The sequence below is a fragment of the Mustela lutreola genome, chromosome 10 (genome assembly GCF_030435805.1).
Source record: "Mustela lutreola isolate mMusLut2 chromosome 10, mMusLut2.pri, whole genome shotgun sequence".
NCBI classification, from domain to species: Eukaryota; Metazoa; Chordata; class Mammalia; order Carnivora; family Mustelidae; genus Mustela; species Mustela lutreola.
In genome coordinates, this window is record NC_081299.1 from 85,272,557 (window position 1) to 85,294,229 (window position 21,673).

At 39.2% G+C, this 21,673-nt stretch overlaps 1 protein-coding gene across 2 annotated transcripts in view; it reads left to right on the forward strand.

Annotated features, from left to right (window-relative positions):
* Positions 1–5,726, forward strand: part of AGL (amylo-alpha-1, 6-glucosidase, 4-alpha-glucanotransferase) — a 79,471-nt gene extending 73,745 nt beyond the window's left edge. For both annotated transcript variants that reach the window (XM_059135732.1, XM_059135734.1), the window contains exon 34: positions 3,212–5,726. In XM_059135732.1, the coding sequence (XP_058991715.1) occupies positions 3,212–3,329 (118 nt within the window). In that variant the 3' untranslated portion in view covers positions 3,330–5,726. The remainder of the gene's footprint in view (positions 1–3,211) is intronic.
* The last annotated feature ends 15,947 nt before the right edge of the window (positions 5,727–21,673 follow it).

Genomic DNA, 21,673 nt, shown 5'->3' on the forward strand with positions numbered 1-21,673 from the left:
ATGGAATCTGTAGCAATACCAACATTCTCATTCTTGATACTGGTAAGTTGTATTTTCTCTCTTTTTTTCCTGTTCTGCCTAGCTAGAAAGTTTATTCATTTTATTGCTCTTCTTAAAGAACCAATTTTTGGCTTTATTGATCTTTTTCAATTGTTTCTGGGTTTTGTTTTATTGATTTCTACCCTGCTCTTTATTATTCTCTTCTTCTGCTTACTTTAGGTTTAATTTGTCTTTCTCTAATGTAAGGTAAAAGTTAAGTATAAATCTATTTTTTTCTGTTTATTTTCATTTTTGTTAGCTTTTTCCTCTTTTCTGCTTCTTTTGGACTGGATACTTATTATTCAGTATATATTTATTCCATTTTATCTCCTTTGTTGGCTAATTTGCTACTTTTTAAAATGGCTGCTTTAGGTTTATATATACATCTTTAACTTATCATGGTTTATCTTCAGGTATAGTATAAGAATCTTAAAATAGTATAGTTCCACTTCTCCCTTTCAGGCTTTTGTGCTATTATTGTAATCTATTTTGCTTTGCATATTATAGTTATATATATAGTTACATATATAGTTATTATAGTGTTATAGTTCCCCCACAACATTGTTACTACTTTCTGTTTATGTCATCAGTTATTTTTTAAAGATATTTAAATAATACAGAAAGAGGTCTTATACAACTATTCACATAGTTGCCATTTCCAGTGTTCATCTGTTTATGAATATCCCTGTTTCCATCTGGTATAATTTTCTTTTGCCTAAGGAATTCCTCTGTCATGTCTTTTTTTTTTTTTTTTTAAGATTTTATTTATTTATTTGACAGAGAGAGATCACAGTAGGAGAGAGGAAGGGAAGAGATCACAGAGAGAGGAAGGGAAGCAGACCCCCTGCTGAGCAGAGAGCCCTATGTGGGACTCGATCCCAGGACCCTGAGATCATGACCTGAGCCGAAGGCAGCGGCTCAACCACCTGAGCCACCCAGGCGCTCTCCTCTGTCATGTCTTATAGTGCAAGCCTGCTCATGATAAATTCTTTAAGCTCTTATATTGCCAGAAAAGTCTTTATTTTGCCTTTTTTTTTTAAATATCATTTATTTATTTATTTATTTATTCAACAGCTAGAGATCACAAGTAGGCAGAGAGGCAGGCAGAAAGAGAGAGAGAGAGGAGGAAGCAGTCTCCCTGCTGAGCAGAGAGCCCGATGTGGGGCTTGATCCGACCCTGGCATCATGACCCGAGCCGAAGGCAGAGGCTTTAACCCACTGAACCACCCAGGCACCCCTTGCCTTTATTTTTGAAAGATATTTTTGTTGTGCTTAGAATTAAATGTTGACAAGTTTTTTTCTTTCAGTGCATTGAAGTCTTGCATTGTTTTGACTGGTAATCTATCATCCTTATATATAATCTGCCACTATTTCCATTAAGTATATTTTTTATTTTATACATTGTAGTTTTATCTTTTGAAGTTTGATTTCAGTCTTTTTTTATATCTTCCATGTCTCTGCTTAATATTTTTAACATATAGAATACAGTTCCAATAACTATTTTAATGTCTTTGTCTGGTAATTGATATCTCGGTTAGTTTCACTTATGATTATTCTCTTCTTATGGGTTGTATTATCCTACTTATCACCTGCTGGTGTTTTATTGGATTCCAGCTATGAATTTTACCTTGCTTGGTATTAGATTTTTTTGTATTTCTATAAATAATCTTAACTTTGTTTTGGAATGCAGTTAAATTATTTGGAAACAGTTTGATCCTTTCAGGTTTTGACTTTAAGCTTTTTTAAAAAAAAACTTTTTTAAAATTTCATTTCTTCAACAGAGGGAGAGAAAGAGCATACAAGCAGGGGCAGTGGCAAAGGGAGAGGAGGAAGCAGCTCTCCACTTAGTAGGGAGCCTCATGAAGGGCCTTATCCCAGGAATCTGGGATCATGAGCCGAGCCGAGGGCAGATGCATGACTGACTGAACCACCCAGGCACCCCTGATTTTAAGCTTTGTTGGGCCTGCCTAGAGCAGCATTTAGTCGAGGGCTAATTATTCTCCACTAATGAGTCATGGCCCATCTGAGTTCTCTATCTCATATCCCTAAAATTATTAAGTTTTCAAACCTGGCTGGTGGAAATAAGCACTGTTGCTGACCCTGTTTAAATGTCAGGTACTACTTTAATTCTTTCAGGAGGTTCTTTCCCCATCTTTTGTTAGTTTCCTTCCCTGTCTTTCATTAGTTTCCTCATATGTGTTGACTGATTGGTAGGTGAGTACTTGAGTGGGACCCTCTGCATATCTCCAGAGTTCTCTCCTTTTTTGTACTCTGTCCTGAAAATTCTAGTGTTTTTCCTGGACTCTCAAGGAGTCTGCAAGGCTCTACCTGTGTTCCTTTCCCTGTGCCAAGTCCTGGAAACTCCCTCCAGGCTGTAAGGTATGGTAGTCATAGGGCTTCCTTCATTTTTTTTTCTCATTTCTTAGGGTTCACTGTTCTTTGTTGCCTAATATCCAGTATCTTAAAGATTATTGCTTCATATTCCTTGTCCAGTATTTTGTCTCTGCTATTTGATGTTTGTCAGAAGTGGAAGAACTTTGCTTTCTGGCCCAATAAAATGTTTTAAACTCATCTTTTACTTTTCCTGCCCCAGTCTAGTTGGGCAATTCTCTATCCCTGGTTTGTTTACTTTTTTGTTTGTTTGTTGTATTTATGAAGAATGTTATTTAAAAGCCCAGATCCAGGGACATTTGGCTGGCTCAGTCCATAGAGTATGTGACTCTTAGTCTTGGGGTTGAGTCTAAGCCCAAGGGGTTGAGATTACTTTAAAAAAAAAAAAAAACTTTTTTATTTTATTTTATTTATTTATTTGACACAGAGAGAGAGAGATAGCCAGAGAGAGATCACAAGCAGGGGGAGCGACAGGCAGAGGGAGAGGGAGAAGCAGACTTCCTGCTGAGCAGGGAGCCTGATAGGAGTCAGTCCTAGGATCTTGACCGGAGCCAAAGGCAGACGCTTAGATGACTGAACCACGCAGGCACCCCTTAAAGAATAATTTCAATCTAAATTCTTTATATATAGATCATAAGGATATCTGTTTTATTTTGTAGCAAATGACTACCTATGATTGTTTAACTATACTAGAAGGAAAAAGCACCAAGTGTATTGCCTATTTCATTAATACAAACAATTTATGTGTTATAGCTCATGAAATGTCTTTTCTTTTTTTAAGATCCCCTTGGAAAGGACTTCCTGAACTGACCAATGAGAATGGCCAGTACTGTCCATTCAGCTGTGAAACACAAGCCTGGTCAATTGCTACTGTTCTTGAAACACTTTATGACTTATAGTTGATTCGTGGATATGTATTAAGTATGCAGTCACTTATGTTATGGAGTGCAAGGTCAAAATATAATGTAAATGTTTTATATGCACAGGCTTGAATCATTTAAAAAAATATTACTCACAGGATATTGATACCCAGTTAGGTAAGACTTCAAAAGCTCTGGTCTTTCTTTTGTTGTTGTTCTTTTTTTTTTTTTTTTAATGTACAGAGGTATCTTTTGATTTGAATCAGAAACAAAAACTATCATAAGCAAAAGGATGTTTTTCTTTTGAATTCAGAAAGAATTCTTGAAATGCCTAGGAATAAAGAGTTTGATCTGGAGTTTGAAAAAGAAAAATCATGTAATCTACTGTACATAAGTAAAAATGAAATATGAGAATGTAATAATGAAAGAAATGGAAAAGTATCTTCAAATTGTGGTATTATATTTTCTTTAGTAATAATACATGCAGAATATGCTATAGTTAAATAATGTTCTCTCACCTTTTACTGTATTACTCCTAGCACCTTCCACACTGCATTTGATAAATAGTAACCAAATATTGAATCACGGAAGTACCTATCTACAATGTTATGTTCAGAAATGGAGCACAGATGTTCACTGTGTGTTTTTATTTCACTAATATATTAATGTTTTTAATATAATGAATGCCATAATTTTATTTTAATAATGCATACATAGGATGTATGGAAAAAGACAAGCATTTAGGAATTTATTTCCTATAAAGTTTTATAAAATTAATCTTGAGTTCCTGTTTCCTACTATGAGATGGTTTACATTCTCAAAATGCATTTGTTGGTCATATGTATGAGAACTTTGAAGAAAAACATGCTAAATTAATTTTTCTAAAACTTATTTTTGGTTTGTGTGTAAGAGTGTATTGATGGGTCAGAGTAGATGCTAGTTTCCTATTAACTGAAAGCTACATAAGCTTAGCATTGAGAACAATCTTAATATAGTAAAAATATATGAATTTAGTAGTTATCTTGAATTCAGTAGAATCATTTAAAAAGTTTTTCATGACCGTAATTCTGAAGTCATAAAAGGAAATAGGTTTTTAACATTTATATGAGTTGATATTTCTGAATAATACTTTATTCTCCAGATGGAATTTTTATCGTTTTACTGTTCTTATCTCAAGAAAACACTTAAATAAGACCACTGTACTTTAAGTTGAAAGAAAATAGTTGCAAAAATCCTTTCATTACTATTTAATATTATTCAGTCGTATATTTATAGTTAATAAAATATGGTACTGTAACACTTTTCTTGGTTAAAGGTCACATACCCAACCATCTTCAGTATGACTAAGAAATAAAAATAAGAAAAGCAAGTAACTTAAACTTCTAGGTCGCAAAAATATGTGAATACTTTAAGATGTCAGATTCCCACATTCAAAAGCTCTTGCAACTTAATGTGTCCTGCACACCCTTCCTCAAAGCTAGCCCTACTTTAGAAATAGTTTTAATAGCTTGCTTTTTTGGTTTCCTAACCTAAAGCAGATTAAATCCTACAAATTTAGTTGTCTGGTCACTATCTATAAACGCATCAGTTTCCAAATGTCCCTTCCTTCTTCATTGCTCAATGTATAAATTTTCTAACCTTTGCAGTTACAAGGAATGACCTACCTTGAGAGAGTGAACCATTAGTCGTCAAAGGTTTTTTGCAATTATGTTGCTCTACCTTAACCTCTTATATTAAAGGCGGTAAGAAAAATAACTGAAAACCAATGTATTTAATGAAATTAAGTAATAGCTGATAGTTAAATGGGATGGATGGATGGATAGATAAACAGATAGATAGATAGAAAAAAGTTGATAATTTCTAAGACATAGCCATATTGGGTTGAAAGGCAATTAGCCACCTTAGTAATTTTTAAGGGTATCATGTTATACTAGAAAATTAAGTGGTTGATATTCCAATAAGTACTATTAGGGAAAGAACATTGTGATTATCTGCATGGTCTATTTTAAAGTTTAAGAAAGCATGTTAGACATTATTCCATCAAAAGTAGTTAAAATAACAGTTTTAGACTTCAGAGGGATAAATGTCATTTGAAGAACACCTAAATAAAATGCTTCATTCCTGAGTGATGTTGGATGAGGTACAATTATATTACATTTTGGTGATGGTTCTGTGCCTTGGTTTTTCAGTAATCCAGATCAACCTTACTCTTTAACAGGAGAAGTAAGTTTACCAGTATAACCAGTATGCTGTAATAATTTAATAAGTTTCAAAGATAGTTGAGGAAACATGAGACCTGTCATCATATCTGTGGACATTATAACCTAGTGAACTGTAATTCATTTCCAATATGTCTTCAACTGCTATATCTAGTAAAAAAAAGTCATTTTTATGTCTATGTGCCAAGAAAATAAAAATCTTTTCTAAAGGACCATATTTTATTTCATTCCATTATTTAATAATTAACTAATCTGTTGACCACTACCATTTATTTAGGGCTTGCTTATTTGGAGTACTTATTTTTTTTGTGGGATGTGGGAGGGCAAAAAGAGAAGGAAGAATTTTAGGCTCTAGTATTTCTTGAAACCTTGTACTCCTCCATAAATTTTTCATTTGCCTTTTATCAACTTGCTAAAGGCTAATACTCTAGGCCAGAACAGATATAATACAGATGTGTACCTCCTAAAAGTGGCCATAAGATTGTTTCATGTGTCTTTTTTTTTTTTTTTTAATATTTATTTACTTAAGAGTGAGTGAGCTGGGGGAAGAGCAAAGGGAGAGGGAGAAAGAAAATTCAAGCAGATGCCCCGCTGAACATGGAGCCCAAAGTGGGGGTTGATCCCAGGACCCTGAGATCATGACCCGAGCTGGATGCTTAACTGACTAAGCCACCCACATGCTCCATTCCACTTTCTTTGTTGTTGTTTTCAATTATAATATAAAACAAAATAACATCAAATGACCAAAGTTAATCTATTTTGTCTTTGCCTTTAATTACTGTTGGTTCATTTTTACTGCAGATAATTATCTCTATCTTCAGATAAGAATTACATAGAAATCCAAACTTTTATCAGTTTTTATGAGTTTTTATTTGTTAAACTTGACAAACTTATTTATATAGATCCTCAATGTGCCAAAATAATAAAGTCAAGCAAGTTGTTTGTTTTTTCCATTTGTACAGGCCTTGAATTATTAATACTGATACTATATCCTTTTGGCTACCGTTTTTCCCCTAATATTTGCCTTGTTATTTTTGGTCAGAGGATTTTTTTTTTAACTTACAAAAGCTTTTAATTTTTCTTCAATCAAATCTCTTCATGTTTATCTTTGTGAACTCTTCTATCTCTTCAAAATTTAAGCGACTTCATTCAATAATTTAATAAAATTTTTTCTGATTTAATAGTTGTTTTTTATAACAGTAACCAGCAATGAGGTAAGACATTACTTAGGTTTTTTCCAAACTGTTGCATTCCAAACTCGTGAATTGAATATGACTTATAGTGATTACATTTCTTAATTATCTAATTTCTGTGCTATACTATTGAAGTTACTCATCTAACTATTATAATAATTGTGTTTTAATATTTTTAGAGCTATTTCTTACCAATCTCCTACTCTCCTTCTTTAGAATCCTGTTTTATATATCCTCCCTTTGTTCTTCTTAAGTACTTTTACATATCCAAAAAGTATTCCCTTAACTGTTTTTACTAAACTTTTGTTCACACTGTAAGTTAATGTGTAAGAACTGACACTAACCATATTTAATCTCATCTAGGAACATAGGCTGTCTCAATTTATTCAAAACAGTTTTTAGCTTGCTGAAATTCTTCCTAATTCTTATGTTTTTGGCTGCTATTATGTATGTAATCCATTTTGGTCCAACTTAATAGCCAATTAGTTGGAATAAAAAAATCAGACTTCATAAACATTTATGAGCCCCTACCATGTAACAGTCAATTTTACACTAAATGTTTTATACCCATTTTATAAACGAGAACATTGCTGAAGTGTCTTGCCCTAAGTCACACAACACATAAATTATAGAACCAAGATTCACCGTCTTCTTACTAGAAATCATCTCTCCGAAGACCCTCAAAATTGCAATTTTCTGTCCTTGTCCTCACATTTCTTACCACCATCCATCCGTAAGTCAAGCATGGCTATTAGTAGTTGCCGTCTGATTACAAAGAACATTAGATCTTGTTCTGCTTGGGTCTAAGTATAATCCGGTATCACCTGGTCAAAATGCTGTGTCTGCACCCATCTGCCTTAATAAGGTAACTAACCGATCTCTTGGCTAAATATTCAGACCCCAAGTGCCAAGCATGGGTTAGGTTACACAACTTTGATTACATTCACATATATATGTGTCTTATCAAGGTGAGGCAGAAAAAAGTCAGAGACAACAAGGATAAGAATGATTAAGAGAGGAGCACCTGGGTTGGTTGGTTAAGTGTCTGCCTTCATCTCAGGTCATGATCCTCCCAGGGTCCTAGAACAGGGCCCCTGTGTTGAGCTCCCTGCTTTTCAGGGAGCCTGCTTCTTCCTTTCCCTCTCCCCTCCTCCTGCTTGTGTTCTCTCTTTCTCATGAATAAATAAAATCTTAAAAAGGAAAAAAAAAAAAGAGAGACAATGTGAAGAGATGGCCAGCTGTCAAAGTTGCTACATGAGAACTTTAGTAAGAAGTTAAGATTCATGGGCGCCTGGGTGGCTCAGTGGGTTAAGCCGCTGCCTTAGGCTCAGGTCATGATCTCAGGGTCCTGGGATCGAGTCCCGCATCGGGCTCTCTGCTCGACAGGGAGCCTGCTTCCTCCTCTCTCTCTCTCTGCCTACTTGTGATTTCTCTCTGTCAAATAAATAAATAAAATCTTTAAAAAAAAAAAAAAAAAGAAGAAGTTAAGATTCAAAAACAAAACAAAACAAAAAACCTAGAAGATTCACCCGCAGGCAGGGAGAATACCAAAGGAACCAAGTTACAGTTAGTGCTTCACTAACATATGGCACTCCATTCTGCAAATGTTTACTGTTAACATTTATTGTAACTGACAGATTTTTGAAAGTGCAAAACTAAGCACTAAGTCTTTTTAGACATAATCATAACATTCAAAAAAAATGATTTACTTGGGGCGCCTGGGTGGCTCAATGGGTTAAAGCCTCTGCCTTCGGCTCAAGTCATGATCCCAGGGTCCTGGGATTGAGCCCCGCATCCAGCTCTCTGCTCAGCAGGGAGCCTGCTTCCTTCTCTCTCTCTCTCTCTCTCTCTCTCTCTGCCTACTTGTGATCTCTGTCTGTCAAATAAATAAAATCTTTTTTAAAAAATTATTTATCTTGACTACCACATCACATTTGATAGATCACAAAGTCTCACTTTTACCTGGCTAGGTTCTCACCTATTCCCCATCTTTCTCTTTACACTCTTGTCATTAGACTAACAAAATGATTTCTTAGTTGGTCACAACTTCATCCCCCATAGAACTATGAGGAAAACCTCTCTTGAACACTGATTCTATCCCATCACCACTCAGAAGACATTTGGGACCCCCTATAATCTGGCCCATTCTCTCTCCAGTCTTGGTACGATGACACTTCACTCTTTCCCAAGCTGATTCCTTGCCCCTCTGAGCATGTTTCTTCAACTGTAAAAAACAAGAATAATAATAAATACATACTCTTCAGGGCAGTAAACATTCATGAAGTTTACCCATAGTGTATCAGGGTTAAGTTTGATGGCATGTGACAGAACCCAAAGAACAGTGGTCTAAGTGAGACTGCAGAAGTGTGTGAACCAAGGCTGATACACTGGTTCCACGGTCATCAGGAACCAAGGGAGCTACTAATGGACAAAGAATATTCTTACCACTTCCCGGGTATAATTTTTTTTTAAGTGAGCTCATTGTCTCCTAGATGTGTGCAGAGGTATATAACAATCTACTCACATACTTTGTTGTTGTTGTTGTTTTAAGATTTTATTTACTTGTCAGAGAGCACAGGCAGAGGGGAAAAGCAGACAGAGGAGAAACAGGCTCCCCACTGAGCAGAGATCATGACCTGAGCTGAAGGCAGACACCCAACTAACTGAGATACCCTGGTGCTTTCCCTTTTATTATTCATTCATTCATTCATTCATTCATTCATTTTTGCCAGATTCTTAAACTTACGGTTTCACTGTAAAAAGAAGGGCTTCCAAAGGCCATTCTGCAAGCTCACATAAGAGCCAGGAATAGGGGGCACCTGGGTGGCTCAGTGAGTTAAAGCCTCTGCCTTCCGCTCCGGTCATGATCCCAGCGTCCTGGAATCGAGCCCCACATCGGGCTCTCTGCTTTGCAGGGAGCCTGTTCTTTCTCTTTCTCTCTCTCTCTCTCTCTCTCTCTCTCTCTCTCTCTCTCCCCTGCCTCTCCACCTACTTGTGATCTCTCTCTCTCTGAGTCAAATAAATGAATAAAATCTTAAAAAAAAAAAAAAAAAAAAAAAAAGAGCCAGGAATAGTGTACACGATGCAGGAGTGCGCCGGTCACTGCGGCGGACCTCTGAAGGCTGCCCTGGAGGCTGGGCACGTTCTCGCCACCAGAGGGCAGTGTGTGCTCAGTTCACCGCCAGACTCACCTGGACAGCGCTGCAAAGTCTGAGCCTTTCTTTCTGGCAGAAGAAACCACATCAATTACCCTAACTCGGACCTTCGCTTGCCGAAATCAGGGTGCATATATATGCTTTCCTTAAAGTACATAATAAATCTAACTTTATAGTAAGTTTAATATAAATGAAAAGATGGGAACTTTTTGGATCAATAGTGAGCATAATAATTTCTGCTCTGTCTTATCCCGCTTTACATAAGCCTTTCCAAACACTCCCGATCAGACTTGCCCATTGTGATTGGTGACAGGACCCCTGGAAAGGAGTTAACTGATTTTAAAGGAAATGAGATGGCTCTTTTAGCAGGTCACTCGGTAAGAGGGCCAGTTATGAAAGCTCTGAAATTACAAAATCTTCACATTTACGTTCATGATGTCATGGTAATTTCTGCAATTGTGTCGTCTCTTTATCAGTACGTTCATTAGTGCATCTTTATAGAAAAGAAATCCCTTATTGTAGTAATCATTCCTCAATATATATGTATAGCAAAGCATCACATTGTCCACCCTAAGCTTATACAATGTTATATGTCAACTAGGTCAGAAAAGGGACTGCGGGGCAGGTTGGGGGGGCTCAGTTGTTAAATGTCTGCTTTTGGCTCAGGTCATAATCCCAGGCTCCAGGGTCCAGGCCCACATAGGGCTCCCCGCTAGGTGGGGAGCCTGCTTCTCCCTCTCCCACTCTCCCTGCTTGTGTTCCCTATCTCACTGTTTCTCTGTCAAATGAATAAACAAAATTTTTTAAAATTATATCAGAATAAGGCTGGGGGAAAAAATGAAGCCTAGGCCCCAAATCCAAAATTAAATACTATCTATTTTAACAATAGATAGGTTGACATTTTAATTCATGAGAAAATTGAAGTTTTTTTCTTTTTTAACCAGTAAAGAGATTTTAATTTCACTTTAGTAACAGTGTGGGAGAAATAAGGAACACCTTTGTGGAAAGCCTCTTTGGATAACAATGTCTACTATAGTATTAAGAGGTGAGGTATTTCTATGTAGCCAATTTGGGTCAGGAAGATGAGATTCCCACTGCCTTCAAGTTATTTCCTATAATTAAGGGTGTATAGGAAATCGAGTACAGTCGTGGGAGACATTTCCTCATTGCAAAGTGTTGGAAGCTGGAGAGGTTAAAAGGCAAGTTCTGTTTTCTCTAGACTCTAAAATGTCTCAGCATCTTGATGACTCTTAATCTTTTCCCTTTAGTTGACAAGGTAATTCAATCATGTCCTGTTTCTTTCTCAGCCAATTTTGATTAATGTCTCTCCTACTAAACTCAGAAACTTTCAGGGCACAAGTGTCTACAGAATTTTTTTTTAAATATGAGACATGACCATACATAAAATATGACAATTTATTTATTTTTTTTAAAGATTTTATTTATTTATTTGACAGATAGAGATCACAAGTAGGCAGAGAGGCAGGCAGAGAGAGAGGGAGGAGGAAGCAGGCTCCCTGCTGAGCAGAGAGCCCCATGCGGGGCTCAATCCCAGGACCCCGGAATCATGACCTGAGCCGAAGGCAGAGGCTTTAACCCACTGAGCCACCCAGGCGCCCCAAAATATGACAATTTATTATTAAGAAGAGAGATCCATAACCCCAGTCCTTTCTTTCCTGGAAGCATTCTTAAAACTGGCATTTTAAACCTCTTCAAACAAGTTGTACAGGGAGAATTTGGGTATCATCCATTGGTTTTGTATTGGAAGAGAAGAAAAAGATCCTGGATGTGTTTGAAGGGGTTTTGTTGATTTGTTTTCTCCTCAAAATGATCACAAATCCCTCTTGAGTGTTCTAGTTTCTAGTCAAAGTTGGTGTTTTTGAATAGTAAAAGTGAAGAAGCTTCAGGTCTAGCATTACTTTCACACTCATGACCCAGAGATTCATATGTAAAAGAAAACAATTGTGGGCGACTGGGTGGCTCAGTGGGTTAAGCCGCTGCCTTCGGCTCAGGTCATGATCTCAGGGTCCTGGGATCGAGTCCCGCATTGGGCTCTCTGCTCGGGAGGGAGCCTGCTTCCCTCTCTCTCTCTCTCTCTCTGCCTACCTCTCCATCTACTTGTGATTTCTCTCTGTCAAATAAATAAATAAAATCTTTTAAAAATAAATAAATAAATAAAAATAAAAAAATAAAACAATTGTGAATATGGCTTGGCTTCTCCAGACATTTCCCTCCTTGTCATTTCTTCTGAATTGGGGATCTCATATCGTTATGATTTAAAATCCAGAGCATGGCAAAAAGAGAAGCTCTAGAGGCTAAGCTGATGTACACAATAAAGACTTGGAGAAAATTGGGAAAGAAAAGAGAACCTTTGGAGAGTCAATGAAAAGGGTGATGTAGGGATCCAGTGTCCACCAGCCCTGCATCTGTTACCTGCTTAGGTGACTATTTCTGTCCTCCCTCAACTGAGTCTTGCTCTGAAGGATGGTCCTTCAGATCAAGTATACAGTCATATTATCTCTAAAGTGAGATAAAATTCACAAGTTATGTTCAAACTTGTGCTTAACCCTAACTTCTAGCAAGCGCTGCTATAAAAAAAAAAAAAAAAAAAAAAAAAAAAAAATGCTGACAATTCAGTTTAACTCCCTACAAAATACCTCTCATACTCTCCAGTGGAGATGTTAGCATTACCAAGGAGCAATCAACTAAAGGGAGGAGACCTTGAGCAACGTTTATGATCAAAAAATAATTTGGAAAGTAGAAAGCTTGGCACACACAGAGAGCCGAGAGTTCAAACGAAGGAAAGATGGTAATCATCTTCCCAGCTCACCAGAAGCTGGAATTAAAAATAAATCCTGGAAAACAGTAACCAGGATATGGTTCAAGATGGCAGACAACACTGGGTATTTCCCACAAAGATACAGATATAATGAGAAGAAGGGGCACATGTACCCCAGTGTTCATAGCAGCTATGTCCACAGTAGCCAAGATGAAGCCAAGATGTCTTTCAACAGATGAATGGATAAAGAAGATGTGATTCATACATACAATGGAATATTACTCAGCCATCAGAAAGGATGAATACGCACCATTCGCACTGACATGTATAGAACTGGAGGGGATTATGCTGAGTGAAGTAAGTCAGGCAGAGAAAGACAATTTTCGTATGGTTTCACTCATATGTGGCACATAAGGAATAGCATGCAGGACATTAGGGAAAGGAAGGGAAGACTGAAGAGGGGGAATTCAGAGGGGGAGATGAACCATGAGAGATTATGGACTCCAGGAAACAATCTGAAAGTTTCGGAGCGGGGCATGGGGTAGCCCAGTGATGGGTACTAAGGAGGACATGTGTTGTGATGAGCACTGGGAGTTCTATGCAAATAATGACTCATTGAACACTACATCAAAAACTAATGATGTACTGTATGGTGCCTAATATAACACAATAAAAAAATAAATTTTAAAAAAATGGCAGACAACATTTGTCTCTTGGCCTTCCTTCTCTCCAGAGACTAGGACTACTCAAAATGCTTCATAAACTATAATTGTAGGCAAACAAACTGTATTTTACAGGTCTTCAAGTAAAGAAATACAAAAATTGAGTACAGACACTTAGAAAATTTCATAGCAGTCTGAAACTGCCTGATCAGATTGATTTTTTTTAAAGATTTTATTTATTTGAGAGAGAAGCAAAGAGTGTATTCAAGGAAGGAAAGGAACAAGTCTCTGCACTGAGTGTGGAGTCCAACGCAGGGCTCAATCTCACGACCCTGAGATGGAGACCTGAGCTGAAATCAAGAGTCTGACACTCAACCAACTAAGCCACCCAGGTACCCCTAATCAGATGGATTTCCATCACATTTTCTGGCAGTTCCTTTTTATTTTATTTTACCAAGAGCATCAGTCCAAAATGATTTTGGGGGAAAGGGACTGGTCCTTCTTTGGGATCATCTGAGAAGCTCTTCCCTGGTCTCCACTAGAGAGGAAGTTCAGAAGTATCAGGACTTACCTAATGTGATGGTAGGAGAGGCCCAACAGCTCTCTGCCTTCCGGGTCTTAGGAGGGCCCTAGGAACAGACTCTTCCTAAAAGTTGAGGAACTAGTTTAATGAACTTGACTCAGTAAGAATTGAGAAGAACCTCCCCATTAGAGGGGAGCAGCATTTTGAGAACATTTCAGCGATCGTCAATGGGCTCTATTTCCATTTTTCTCCATGGGACTGTAAGTCTGAGTCCCAGGGAGAGACAAGGCTGCAAGGGGGGTGTGCGTGTGCAGGGGCAGGGTGCAGGCACAAATGTGTGTGCAAGGTGTGTAGCTGTCTGCCGAGCTTGCAGTCGCAAGGGAGTGCAAAACCCCTAAACATCTGAGCTATCCTAAGACGTGGAGCAGGTGGGTGAAAGAGAGCCCCCCTCTAGAGGCAATGAGAAGGAGCAAAGGAATCATCAGAGAAATAAGGGGAAAGATAAGAGAGTGGTGTTGTGGAAACCAGGAGATTATGGATAAAGGAGCATTCAGCAAAGGAGGAGAAGGGATGTCTGGCTTGTCCCAGTCCACACATAAACAGGATGGTGAAGAGCTAGAACAGATGGAGATTCAGCCTGACCTCTCACCCAGTGGAATGTACATAGAGCTAGTCTGGCCCCAGGGCCTCACTTTTGGAAACCTCCTTTAAGATAACTTGTGTTTGGAGGCACCTGGGCAGCTCATGGTTTGAGCGTCCAACTCTTGATTTCAGCTGGTCTTGAGCTCAGGGTCGTGAGTTCAAGCCCCACACGGGGCTCCATGCTGGGCATGGAGACTATTTAAAAAAAAAAAAAAAAAAAATGGCTTGTTTCTGCAGGAAGTGGGGCAGGGCCCAAATGGTGCCCTTCTCAGACTCCAGCCCCTGCCTGTTGAATTTTGATCAGGAATTCTAGCCCAGCACTGTGCTGTAGAACTCTCAGCAGGGATGGACCTGCCCTAGACCGTGCTGTCCAATATGAGAACCACTAGCTACATGTGGCCGTTGAGCCCTTGTAATGTGGCCAGGGTAACTAAGGAGAGTGAATTTCTAATTTGATTTCAGGTTAATTCAAATAGCAGCAGATGAGGAGTGGCTTATATAGGCTAATTGGCAGGTTTAGACTCATCATCTCTTGTGTCCATCCCACCCCTGTTCCCCCTGTACGCCCACACGGAGCTGCCTGCGGGGCTCAGAAAGGAGAGGATCTCGGCAGAAGAGAGGTGTAGAGGAGAAAGGCCAGTGGACATGCAAATCCAGAACTGGCCTGATTCAGGCTGTGTCAGCCCAGCTTGGCAGCATGAGTTCCGTGGGGTGGTTTTCCAACTGCCTGGCGGGCTGAAGGACCTCAGGCAAGGCCATGGTCTGGAAGTGACTCAGCGGACAGTTTCTGGGCTCCTGCTTGAGACCTAACTCTGCCCCTCCACAAGGGGAAAAAGAGAGTGATGATGAAAAAAAGGTGTGATGAGCATTCACAGAATTTAACAAAATTGAGGTCACTGGTGATCTGGCTGAGAACAATTTTGGTAGTATGTTTGGTTAAAAGCCCCACTATAAGATCAGGTTGGTAAGCCTCCCCCCACCCCCATTGGTCAGTTTCTCAAATAAATAAAATAAAGTCTTAAAAACAACAACAACAACAACAAAAAGAAGAGATCGGTATAGGATGAGGTCAAATGAAGGTTTTTGGTTTTGCTTTTACAGTAGAGATTTGAGCATATTTAAACGTTGAGAGGAATGAAGCACAGAAGAGTTACAACATGAGCAATCAGTAGATTAAGACATTTCTGAGGGTGCAGAAAGGGGAGGGGCCGTAGCATAGAGATACTAACCACAGAGAAAGGAAAAGAGGTATAGATCAATGAAGACAAAGAATGGTTTTTAAAGGGTTGTATTTGTTTTCCATTGCTATGTAACAAATTACCACAAATGTAGCAACTTAAAACAACACACATTTCTTCACTCACAATTCTGTATGTCAGAAGTCCGACATGATGTGGTTGGGATCTCTGGCTGGCCTCCAGGGTGGTATCAGGGTGTTGGCGAGATTGCAGTTCTCACTTGGGGTTGAGGAACTTTTCCAAGACTATCACCTTGTTGGCACAATTCAGTTCCTAGCAGCTGAAGGCCTGAAGTCCCCACTCTCCCACTGGGTACCAGCTGGAGCTACTCGGCCAACAAGAGGCCTTCTGCAGTTCCATGCCAGAGTGGACCCCCCAGGCAGGTCTACGACAAGGATACTTAACCACCTGAGCCACCCAGGCGCCCCTGCCTTAGAGTTTCCTAAAGAAGAGTAAACAAGTTGTAGATGGAGCGGTTTATGGTTCAACTGGTTTTGCAAGCAGGGGCTTTTTTTTTTTTTTTTTTTATGCAACAAATTTTATTTAGCATAGTCAGTCCCAACATTCAGCACAAAAAGTTTACAGAGGATAGAAAGTGCATTAATAAAAGCCAGTCTTTACCAAAAGAAAACAGAAAATATATTATTGATTCAAAATATTTTACACTTGAATGATAAACTGCAATAACTTATTCTGGGCACCTACTGATAAGAGAAAGAAAGAGAAGAAAAGAATGCTTTAAGAAGAGCTCAGTCAGGTAGCCGAACAGGATGTTTTATTTCCCTGTGAGTCGCTAGTGTATCAGTGGGGGCTCTCCAGAAAAACAGAACCAATAGCACATAGAGAGAGAAAAAGAGAGAGAGAGACAGAAAGAAAGAACAGGATAAGAGGAGGTTAATTAGAAGAATTGGGGGCACCTGGGTGGCTCAGTAGGTTAAGCCGCTGCCTTCGGCTCAGGTCATGATCTCAGGGTCCTGGGATCGAGTCCCGCATCGGGCTCTCTGCTCGACAGGGAGCCTGCTTCCTCCTCTCTCTCTCTCTGCCTGCCTCTTTGCCTATTTGTGATCTCTCTCTGTCAAATAAATAAATAAAAATCTTTAAAAAAAAGAAGAATTGGCTCACACTTGGGTCTTCTGGGGGGCTCAGTCAGTAAGCATTGTCCTTCAGCTCAAGTCATGATCCCAGGGTCCTGGGATCGAACCCTGAGCCGGGCTCCTTGCTCAGTGGGGAGCCTGCTTCTCCTTCTCCCTCTGCTGCTCCCCCTGTTTATGCTCTCTCGCACTCTCTCTGTCAAATAAATAAAATAAAATAAAATAAAATAAAGGAATTGGCTCACACGGTTACAGAGGCGGAGAAGACCCACAGTCTGCCATCTGCAGTCTCAAGAACCAGGGAAGCTGACGATATAATTCAGTCTGAGTCCAAAGACCTCAGAACCATGGAGATGATGTAAAAGCCGACCTGAGTCTAAAAGCCTGTGAGAATCAGGAGCTGTGAGGTCAGAGGACTGAAGGAGATGGATCTCTCAACTCAAGCAGAGAGTTAATTCCCTCCTTTCTCCTTTTTGTTCGATTGTGCCCTCAAAGAATTAGGTGACTCCCACCAACCCAGCCCACCCGGTTTTGCTCAGTTCACCGATTCAAACGCTAATCTTTTCTGGAAACGCCCTCACAGACAGAGAAATGCTTTACCAGCTCTCTGAGCATTTCAGCCCAGTCCGGGTGACACGTGAAATTCACCAGCATAGCTGGTTACAGGGGTAAGCAATTCAAATCTCAGCCAATCAGTCATGAGACAAAGAACAAGACATAGGAAGATCTAGTTTGGCTTTCTCAGCAAGTTTGTGGGAAAAAAAGGGAAAGGTGTGAATTTGGCCTTGTCATAGATAAATACTAGAGTTACACTCAAGTCTTATAGGGATCACGAGAAAGTGTGGACTCTGAGTCTTATCCAAGTCATATGGAAAAGGATATTTCTTTGCCATGAGCCCTTTCCTGGAACACAAAAGATCGGTGTGCGGGGAGGAGGGGCGGTCTTAACGCTTGCTGTTCTCCAAGGGCAGAAGGCTCCGGTGAAGTTCAACGCACTCAGTCTCTTGTTCAAGATGAATGAATATCAGTTTTTGCTCAACCACTCAGATGTGTGAAGAAATTCCTAAACGAGGCCAAGTAGGATCCAAGAAATAATCTCTTCAAATCTCTATTTGGTAATGTTTCTATAAAATCAGTTGAGCCATCAGTGTAGAGGTCATGGAAAGAATCAGTTGTTTTAAAGTCCTGGACATCAGATCTCTTTTAAAGAGGAATGCCTGGAATGAAAAAGGGAAACAAGGTGAAAATCTGCACCAAAGGAAATAGCCTCAGGAGCCAGACCCAAGGGTAGACCAGTTCAGTGGGTTCCATGAAGCTGGTGGAGCACAACTTACTGAGTTCCCTGAGGCTAAGGTGTTCATAATCTTGATCCTGTTGTCCACAGTTTTGCTTACCTCTTATGTAAGGGCAGGCGTAACTCAGTATCTTGCCAAGCTTCCTTATTGGCTCAGACAGTGGCTTGTCCAGGGAGAAATCTAACCCTGCTTGGTCTGTTACGCATATAAGTCCTTGAGCCCTTCAAGGTTTAAATGAAGCCACTTGGACTTCAGCCCACCCATAGGGCTTCTTGGGATCCTGAAGGGAAAGGCCTTTGCAGCACAAAAAAGGGCTACGGGCAGTCAGGTTTTAGTTCTTGAGTACACTGAGTCAGGCAGGAGGCAGAAAATTTTGGAAGCTTCGTTTAGAGAGTCGTAGCCAGATAGTAAAGGAATCTGGAAGAACTGAGCAGTTGGTGAGGGTTCATGATCTTTGTGCAAGCCAACAAGATCCATCCAGTCAAAATTGCAGGTGGGTACCCAAAAGGCTTCTTCCACGGGCAGGGAGAATTCATTTAACTCTCCACCAGAGAAGACAGTCTGCAAATCTGTCAATTACATGCAGTTTAGGAAGTGTGCCAGCAGTGTCAAGACAATGAACAGGGCTAGAGTCTGATAACTCCAACTATCGCTCACTTGGGTTTACAGTTAGGAGAGTGTGCTATAGTTTTCCACGAACGCAAAATTTCTCTCTACAATCATTCTCCTTCTAATCAAAGAAAATCACAAAGAGGGGCACCTGGGTGGCTCAGTCGGTTAAACATCTGCCTTCAGTTCAGCTCGTTAATCCCGGGGTCCTGGGATGGAGTCCCACATCAGGCTTCCTGCTCAGTGGGGAGTCTGCTTCTCCCTCGCTCTCTGCCTCTCCCACACTCCTGTGCTCTCTCTTCCTCTCTCTCCCTCTCTCTCAAAAATAAATTAATAAAATTTTTAAAAATCTTTAAAAAAATAAATAAAAGCCTCTTGAGCCAGGCCACCTGTGGTAACTGTAAATTCGGGTAATGTCTCAGATTCCCTAAAATATCCTAAGGCTCCTAAGCTGCAAGGAAGTGATCTTTGTTACTCACCCTGTAAGCCAGATACCAGCCTAGTTTTCCTAAGCACATTTTGTAAGGGTTAGTGTCATGAAATTAGCCATCGTTCCTTAAAAGTGGTCATATCTGACTAAATGTGCGTTATTCTCAAATAGGACATTCCAGACAAGGCCTTGGTTGCATAACTAATGTTTTCAATTAAGTCTGATCAATGAAGAGGACAAACTCTTACTGAAATTGTGCAAGTACTATATTGTCATGAAAACAAGAAAACACAATAAATTTTCAAATTTTGGAGGGGTCAGGCAGGGAGAAAAAGATAAATGCTTCTGTTTACAAAAGCTGGGTGTACTAAATTATTTTGAGTTATAGATAGCTTAAGAGGACAGAGAAAAGGGTTCCTTATACCCAGAAAATATAACGTTGATATCAACAATATTCCAAACAAAACCCACAATTACCCTTCATTAGTTTGTTCAGTCCCATATAATTAATTCTTATACCACTCCATCTTGGGTTAACAGTCTCAGGAACCCACTTGTTTCTGAGCTGGAGTTCTGGAAATCTTAGCTCAACCCACTGGTATGGACTCAAGTTTAAGCAACCCCATCAGAAGTCTGTCCCCAGAGTATCTGGGCACAGAGCTCTGAGACTGTCCATCTTTGGTGATGCACTCTGGCCTGTGGCCTGGGAAGCATCAGGGTAAAACAAAAAACTGTCTGTAGATTGATATAGGAAAGACATTAGGGTTTGAAGCTGATGCCAAGAGCCAATTCTTGAAACAACTTTAGGGCAAAAAGGTGGTCTTATTAAAGCACAGGGACAGGACCTGTGGGCAGAAAGAGCTGCACTGGGGTCATGAGTGGCCCATTATATACGTTCCAGTGGGGAGAGGGTTAAGGATAGCAAAAGCCTCCCTGGTATTTTGGAAACGATGTTTTCAGGATCCTGAGGGGGCTAGCTATTATTGGGAAAAGTCATTTATTATTGTTCAGTAAACCCTCAGCCATGAGACCCTTCAGATGTGTATCAGTGGGTCATAACTTGGAGGAGGATTACCAAATGTATCTTTCTTTAAAAGACTTTATTTATTTATTTGACAGAGAGGGAGAGAGGAAGAGAACCCAAAAGCAGGGGTCTGGGAGAGGGAGAAGCAGGCTCCCTGCTGAGCAGGGACCTTAAGGTGGGGCTGGATCATGATGGGAGCCTCCAGGTGCCCCCAACATGTACCTTGGGGGGTAGAGATAAAGGAAGTTTACAAAAGAATTTGTATATATTAAAGTAGACTTACAGGGTCCTGGGGGTCCAGCTAAGGTTGCCTTTTGCCCTTGACAAAGTATCAGCATCAAGGCAGCTGAGTACCAAGAGGAAAGTCACTCTGCCTGTTTCAAGGGCTTGTCAGTGGGCTGTAGATAGTAAGGAAATTTAATAATTTTTCTTCTGCTTTTGTTTCCCACATCACAGATAGATGACAGAAGATTAAAAATAGCTACAGTTAACTTATTACTGATGGTTTTCAGAAGGAAAAGATTGGGTATGTTCATTATAAGAATGATGAAACTGGCAAAGAAGGCTGTTTCTGTGACATGCAAAACAAAATAAAGTCAATCCAAAAAAGGTTTAGACAACATCTCTATAAACATCATGATTAATTTTGTTTTCAAGGAGAGTGTGCGGCACTTGGCTGTTCAGTTGGAAGAGCATGGGACTCTTGATCTCAGGGTTGTGAGTTCAAGCCCCACGATGGATATAGAGATACTTAAAAAAAATAAATAAATAACCTTTTAAAAAAAGGAGTGAATTTTATATTTACTTTATGAAAATATTTATAGAGAAAAAACTTTCTTCAGATTTAACATGTAATAATCCTGGGACATAATATACCATTGATATACCAAGTATATAGTTAGATTATACCAAGGATATATCAAATTTGTCAAGTAAAGAAATTTAGTAGGAATGTAGTAAGTCCTTAAAAAAAAAAAAAGAATGGAGTAAATCCTGAACATTTATATATTCATAAAACTCCATAGCTAAATGATACGAATCCCCAGATTAAAACTTTTGGACTAGAAGATGCTAGAGCCATATTAAAAAAATAAAGTTATGACCAATTTAATGTTCAAAAAAATGACTGAAATTATTATTGTATTCATTGTACATTAGTTGCTAAATATCAAGCAAAGCAGCCATGGGCTCTGATAAACAGGATATAATTCATATACCATGGACAATGGAGATATTGGCAAATCTCTAGGAACTTCCAAATAGCATACAATTTTTTAAAGATTTTATTTTTAATTAATCTCTACACCTAACATGGGGCTCAAACTTACAACCCCCTATATCAAGAGTTGCATGCTTAACTGACTGGAGCCCTAAAGAACATACAATTTCTAAAATATTTATATTAATAACATTTTACCGATACAAATATAGCCTAGGGAAGGTTAAGCATTTCTTCTGATTTGAGAACTCTTCCTATGCAACTCATCAATAGTAACATATCAAGTAAGTCTAAGTATTTCTAG